This window comes from Megalops cyprinoides, chromosome 20, assembly GCF_013368585.1.
Source record: "Megalops cyprinoides isolate fMegCyp1 chromosome 20, fMegCyp1.pri, whole genome shotgun sequence".
Lineage (NCBI taxonomy): Eukaryota > Metazoa > Chordata > Actinopteri > Elopiformes > Megalopidae > Megalops > Megalops cyprinoides.
This window is the reverse complement of record NC_050602.1, coordinates 22,578,597-22,586,016: the sequence shown is the minus strand read 5'-3', so window position 1 is coordinate 22,586,016 and position 7,420 is coordinate 22,578,597. Positions and strand designations below refer to the sequence as shown.

Sequence of the window (7,420 nt, the reverse complement as noted above, 5' to 3'; positions counted from 1 at the left end):
TTTTCATCTTTTGTTCAAATGTATGAATGCATATTGCATATTATGGTACACATGAATGCTAGTCCCATAAACACAATGCATCATAGGGTTTGAACAGAAATCATAAAAAACTCTTAAATAACACTTAATAAACCTTAAAACAGGAAGGTCACTTCATGTGAAAGAATAAAAAAAAAGCTCTACCGGCATATGATTTCTAAGCATGCAAGCCTACCTCTAAATATGCTTTGCCAAGGGTTTCCAGAACACTTTACAGGTATGAGCCACAGCTCAGAGCTCACAGTGAGGCAAGGAGCCATAACTCTTCTGCTGGACGTAAAAACTGACATAAAATTGTGTAAAGTGATCGAAAACCATCACAAAAAATAAAATGCATTTAAAATGCGCTATGGCAACCCTTTCAGGAAACTCCTGTAAGTCTAGTAACAAAACAACCATCAAGTGCTCTCGATAATGAACCCCCCCATATCTGGGAAGCAAGCCATTACCCATCTCTACTCTGGACGCTCTCCACTCTGAATCAATATCTCACCGGAGCAGTTGCAGAATTAACTGTTCTTTTGCCAGGCCTCTTAATCCGTTAATCTCCGTCTTGATACCAATGTAAAGATACCGCGTGGGTGAGACTGGAAAGTTGACTTGACTGGTCAAGCCAAGAGCAAAATAGTCAAGTGGTTAATATAACATTTTGCGGTTTCCTTTGTGAAATAAATCTTCCCCTGCCTACTCCACTGTATGGGGAGTGACAGTATGGACTGGCAGGAAGGTGGGGTCTGTTATTTCCTACCTCTGTGACGGGCCACGCTGGTAAGCGGCTTTATCATTAAATAAAGGTAAGCCTCGGGAGGCTCTGCTCAGAGGTACTGCGAGAATGCCAATGAAAACTGAGAAAAGTATAACGGGGGGATGGGGGGGGGGGTGGAGGGAAGGGGAATTGCTTTTTTTGCACTACGTCAACAACGGAATAATCGATTGTCAAAAACCCCGTCATGCACGTCCCCGCCCGCAAACAAAGAGCCACGCAAACGTGGAGGAAGCCCGCTGCGGAGCGCGCACACGTGCGGTGGAGAGAGCTTTCACCCGGCCGCGGGCGCTGGTGCACGTGGATCAGCCTGCTGCGCGGAGAATTGCTTTCCCCGAACGCGGCCTGGGCACCGTGTTTGAAAACAGGCCACATCTGCGCGCTCTGCTGCACGCCGCCGGCCTGGGTGAGCACAAGCCCCCATCAGTAAGCCTCTGCGGCCCCCGCCCGGCATCTCCCCCACCACTCCAGCTCCGCCCTTCTCCTGCCCCCGTGAGCCCATAGTAATTTCATCTCCAGCAGGCAAACCCACTCTCGCTTGATACAAAGTAGCACCAGGGGTCCACCTCACCTCTTTTTCCTTTTTCGCCTGTATTTCTTTCAGCTGGCTGAACCTCTCTCCTCTGCTGGTATCGCTCGACTGTACAATCATGGACCTATTTAGGGACAGTTATTTTGAGTGTACAATACAATGGTGCGTTAGACGGCCCCTTACAGAACTTACAGGTGCAGAGGGAGGACAAGCTTTAGATGCCGATGAAGAGGAACGGAATATTAACGGTTCGAGTGTAATTCAGGGAACATCAGAAAGGCAATGGTGATAGGCCGAGTGTCAGAGCTGCCAGATGATGTCACAATCACAGGTTCATCCAAAAGGTACAAAATACACCTATTACAATACATGCGGTGATTTGGACATGTAAGTGGTACAGAGCTGAAATGGAAAGGACATGCAGCGAAGAAGAAACATCAAAACATATAGGTAATACTCCAGAAGGAAACAATTTCTTAATTATGATATTAATGATGAATCACTAGTTATAATTCAGACTTACAGAGGCTGAATTTATCAGTTAATTGTCTATCATCAAAACCTAAATCATGAGTGTTAAGGTAAGGTAAGAAAAATGTGATAAAAAAAATACCAGGCACAAAGTACACAAAGGAAAGAGAAAGAGAGAGGGAACAAGCATTTCACTGAGTCAACAGACAACATAATGCAGGCACGACATTTCCAAATTCACTTCAGATGGTTGTAGGGCATACAGCATGAGCTCGCTGTGAGTATGTGAGTTTGTTTCATCTCCTCTCAGCAGATGTTATGACATCAATATTACCTTCAGTTCTATTGCTACCCCTTTTTATGATGGCACGCAACAACATTAAGAGTCACAGAAATGAACCGCTCAAAACGTTAGCAGTTTGCCAGAAAAAAAAAAACAAAAAACATAACGGCGTGTCTGCATCATCGGTGCAAATAAATTAAATTTCACAGCACTGAAGTATCCACTGACTTTTCACAGACTAGGAACACGGAAGTGTTCCTTAAAACATGGGTGGGGGGGTGGAGGGAGCGTGGAATCTTTTGAGACTTGGACGAAATGCAGGGGAGCTCCTGATTCCAGCCCCACCTTCAGGGCCTTGGTTTTTGGGAAGGGTCTCCAAGGATGGCAAAAAAAAGTCAACTCCAGAGAGTCCAAGATTAAAGCTATGCCCCTGTAGAGGACAGGAGAAGACTGAATTTGACTTGGGTAGAGCAGGCAAATGTGAAGATGACAATGACAAGGCAATAAAGTAAATCTGGGACTGGGTAAATGTAAAGACTTGGATTGATTGACATTTGGCTTGCAGTTGACTGTAGCTGTATCAATGGTCAAACAGAGTTTTTCTCTATTTGTTAGTACAAGTACAATTAAATGCAAACATGTCTTATGTTATGCAAATGGCATGTTGAACAATTATGCATGTTGCAGGTAGAGTTCACAAACATGTTTGTATTTGTCCCACTGCATTAATTTCTCTGTACAAGTAGTGTCCTCCAAGAGGATATTTTTTAAACTTCATACTGTCCAACAGCAGCAAATAATACAATAGAATTCCCCTGAAGGCAATTCTAGTTGGCTTGATTAAATAACATGACCCACTTCTTGTGTGTGTGGCCTTTACTTTAGAGATGTTGATTCCACTTAAGGTAAGAATTCCACAGCTTAAAAAAAAAAAAAAAAAACATTCACAAGATGCATCTTCTCTAGTGATGCAAGTTCAGCAAAGACATATTTCTCCATTCAATGTTCTTGTCCTTGTATGTACTGTTCCTTCAAGAAGTGCAATATCTACCACGGTGCCAGACGGACTTCCAGTCCCGCAACAGCAGCAGCTCACTGCTGGGAAGTGTTGGCTGGTTTCACACCTATGGAAGGGTAATAAATGGATCTGAGGGGGATGCCGTGTTGCCTGCTGGTGAGAGTGTGCCAGTGCGCTGGTACACAAAAATGGGGAGGGGGGGGGGGGGGGGGCGGGGGGCTGCATGTTGCAGGTGTTGGGATGTTCTGGAGTGTTGGCACCGTGGGGCTCGGGTCCCGCCCCGGGTCACGAAACCAGCCAGGCCGGGTGGAAGAATTTGATGGCGTGTGTTTTGGCCCATTTGGCAAAGACGGCCTTCTCGGTGATGAAGCGGTGACCGCCATACGGCGCGCTCTCATGCAGGAGGTATTCCGCACACTCGTCTCGGCTTCCTGCCTCGTAGTAATGGTACGGAACCTTCCTGTAGCCTTCCGTCCTTAGGAAGCGAGAGAGAGAGAGAAAGAGAGAAAGACTGCTTTTACTGCATGAAAAGTGCTGTACATCAAGTCGGGTGGTTCCTGGAAAGACTTGAACAGGAGCCACTGAAAAACCTGGGGACGACACATCATTTTCTAGACTCTTCTCTTCCTGCGTGTTTACAATCTCTTCTCAGAGTAAAGTTATTCTGCAAACAAGTCGTGAGGCAGCGGTTTGCGCGACAGTGTTGCACCAAAACAAATGAAATGCATTTCCCACCCAGAGCACCACCTGTTGAATTTCAATTATGAGGGGTGCCGGTGGGGTCAATTGCTTGTACAGCTCCATGCATTACATTATGACAGATACTTCCCTGACGCATTGCATTGCGTTGCTATGCCTTCCTGGTCACGACCGTGACTTCCACTTTTTTTTTTTCAGGCATTTAAATTAGTGCCAGTGAATCACCCTGGATTAAAACGACCCGTCATCTCCGAAAATGACGGGGGAGGGTGACAACTGGCTTGGCCGTGCAGAGAGGTAAAATAACCCCCCTTGGAATGGACTAATCACACCATCACATCTGTCATGTGCAACGTCTAAATTATGCAATCAGCGAGGCCGGCCCTTTTGCTTTTCTTCCGAACTGGACTCGATTCAACAGCCTCGTAGCTTTTTGGCTGCATGCGGTGTTTTGGGAAATACTGTCCGGTTATGACAGAATGCCAATCTGCCAGTTGCAATTTCAAGGCAGTGATGTCGGTGTTGCTGGACCTGCTTGTGGAGGAAAGAGCCATTTTGGGGGTGTCTGGGCATAGGACACACCACTCCATTAAATGTGTATCGTCGTTGTCTCTGTGGACAATGGCGGCTGTGGAGTGGAGATGTCAGGGCATTAAATTTCATTATGGTCAGCTGGGCTCTTAGAAGGGGAACACCATTGTTTTAAATCTGAGGAAGGTAAGTTTCACTGCAGCGTTATTCTGCTTTAATCCTACATTGTTGTCAGCTCATATCACACGTTCCACTGCCGCTCTCCAAAGATTCTAGAGTTCCCAGATTGCAAAGGAAGCTGGGAAGTCTGTCATCTCAGAAATATTTACACATCAAATAGCCATGCAGCGTACACATTGAAACAGCACAAGAGCTAATAACGTTGCTAACATCTAAAAGCTCTGGGGTATTGCGTTACTGGTTTACCGCAGACCGCAGAAATGGTACAGGAAATAGTGACAAGAAAGAGCTGCCAACTGCCAGCTACACAGCCCTTGGAGCCTGCATTAAATACTTTTCTTTCATCTAATAATGTAAATGCTAATTGCAAACCTCAAAGAATTAATCATGGCTATAACCTCTCCTCCTAGAAAAGAATCACTTCCCCCTCTTACGAGTGTGCGTGGCTAGGTGGTCACAGGCAAAGATGGCAGGTCTCCGGCTTGTTCGGTTGTGTTGTGTTGTGTGTGGTTTGATCTCAAAATGGCAGCAAAGATTGTATGCCCTACAATAGCACTCCCGCTGTGGCAGTGTGTCCCACAGTGGTACTATACTTTAAGGATGATACTAATGATTCAACCCCGGTTCCACTAATTGCCTAACCCCACTGAATGCATTTCTTGTAAGGCACTCCGGATAAGAGCATCTGCCAAATAAATAAATGTAGATGTAAAACAAAGGCTTTCGCTCCAAGCTATATCAACAATTGGCAAGCGGTCACAGACAACAGCAAACATTCCCCCTCTGGATCGTTGGCAGTGTATTCTGACACCAGCTATAGATGCGCAAGTTTTAGATGCAACAAAATGCTCTTAATAAATAGCTGTACGAGGTCAGATAAACAATAACACGTATGCGTGCTCACTGGGTTTGCCAATAAAATCCCTGAACGCTTTTTAATTAACGGTATTAAAGTTATTATAGACCATGATGATCGCGCTCATGAGCAGTCTGCTGGTACTAAAGGGGCAGATTTAATCAAAGCACAAACCGAGAAGACCCGAAAAACAACAACAACAACAACAACAACAGAAGCCTGTAGCTTTGAATCTCAGGTGCGACACAGCTGTTCTCGCAGAGAACCGCTTTACTTGCCGCCCATAAAACACTGCGTGAGTAGCAGTCTGTAAAATGGTGGACTCGCACACCTTACTTAATTTGCGTTGGCACACGAGGATGAACTCAGTCTTTGGGAGAGTCGCGCCCTGACACCCTCTCATTTTTCCCTCTTAGGCTGTGCATCCAGCCAATAGTTAGAATATTCTTTATGGGGTTCTGCGTACATGCTCATCGTTAACAGCCTCTCCTCAGGCCTGTCAAGGTCCAGGGCTGGCCAATCAAATCCACCCCTGGATGAGCCAATAGCAGCTATTCAACAACCATAAAAAGACATGCCATCTTCCTGTGTGCTGTTCTCTGGTACTGCATTTATTCTATCTTTCCTGACCTGTCACAGCCATATACAAGGTAATTTCTGTAAATGCTTTTTATTAACTTAACTTTTGTTTCTCATCCCATCATTCCCCTGTGCACTGCCCTACCTCTTACAGTCTTAGGGCTTTTTGTATCTTTTGTATTTTTCCTGTAATGCAAATTATACTGTTTACTGTGCTTTAATTTTTGTTCACAATGGTTCCTGTTTTTCAGTCTGCTCCTCGCCACTTAAATGTTTGCTGCCATCAGGTTCCTGCCATTCTGTATCAATGACTTACTTATATCTACATTTAATTTCCTGCAAGACTTCTCTTTGTTGTGGCGTATGAAGTGCCTTATAAGAATTCTAATGTGAAGGGCAAGATATTAAAAAAAATGGATTCATTGACTGATTGCTTGATTGATGAAGCAGGAACTCACTGTGGACTGCCTGAATAAAACACTCAGGTCTACAGGTCATTTCTCATAAACAGATGAACATAAAATAATAACACAAGTAAAGTATTACACAGAGAACAGGCAGCCATGCAACTCACCTTACCTTGCCATTTGCTTATAATCTAGAATGAATGTCTCACTGTGTCAACTTCGGCTTTGAAGGGACCCAGGGTATCTGACACCGCCATGAATGAATCTTGGGGAAATTATTCCATGCATTTATAACTCTCTGTTTGAAGAAATATTTTCCAGCATCGGTTTAGAATGTACTTTTAATTTATTTCCACCTGTGCCCTCTGGCTATGTTAACAGAGCGTAACAGGTTCAGAGGTCTGCCTTATTCATCCCTTTCAAAAATTTAAATGCCTCAATAAAGCCCCCCCACATTCATTGTCTGACAAGATGAAATAATTTGTTTAAGAATTGAATCTCCTCATATTGCCCTTCTCTTTACTTTTTACATAAGTTTATATATTTTTGTAACCGGAGTTGAAGACAATGTTCTAAATGTGTCCGTGACATTGTATGGTACAGGCTAATTGGTACGATCTCTATAATCTTTGCATTATAAGCGATTTTGTTTTGTAACAAAAACAGAGCTTTTTCATTTTGTGTGCACTGATTTTTGACCCAATAAATCTTAAATTCTTATTCCCCTTAATAATTATTCTCATTTTTGGATATTATTCAAAACTACCTGTACTATTATAATTATTTTCAGTATGTTTGGTTGCCCCAGCCCCCCCACACCCCGCACCCCCCTCCTCCTCAAGCGTGGTATCATTATTGCATTTACCTACTTTAACTATTTAGCTACTAATATCCTTATCAATGCAACGTCTATAAGAGGAAAGCAGAGGCTGCAACACAGGTCCTTGGGGAACTATTTTAGACACCATCCCTCTTATTATTTTTTTTGTATTCTAGGCTGAAGCCTGTCCTGAACTGTGCTGTCAATGCTGAATTTGAATGTACTGTATGCACTTGAGTGGC

At 43.9% G+C, this 7,420-nt stretch overlaps 1 protein-coding gene across 1 annotated transcript in view; it reads right to left on the bottom strand.

Annotated features, from left to right (window-relative positions):
• Positions 1-3,319: 3,319 nt before the first annotated feature.
• Positions 3,320-7,420, bottom strand: part of st6galnac3 (ST6 (alpha-N-acetyl-neuraminyl-2,3-beta-galactosyl-1,3)-N-acetylgalactosaminide alpha-2,6-sialyltransferase 3) — an 81,162-nt gene continuing 77,061 nt past the window's right edge. The window contains exon 5 of the mRNA XM_036554563.1: positions 3,320-3,581. Coding sequence (XP_036410456.1) covers positions 3,392-3,581 — 190 coding nt within the window. The 3' untranslated portion in view covers positions 3,320-3,391. The remainder of the gene's footprint in view (positions 3,582-7,420) is intronic.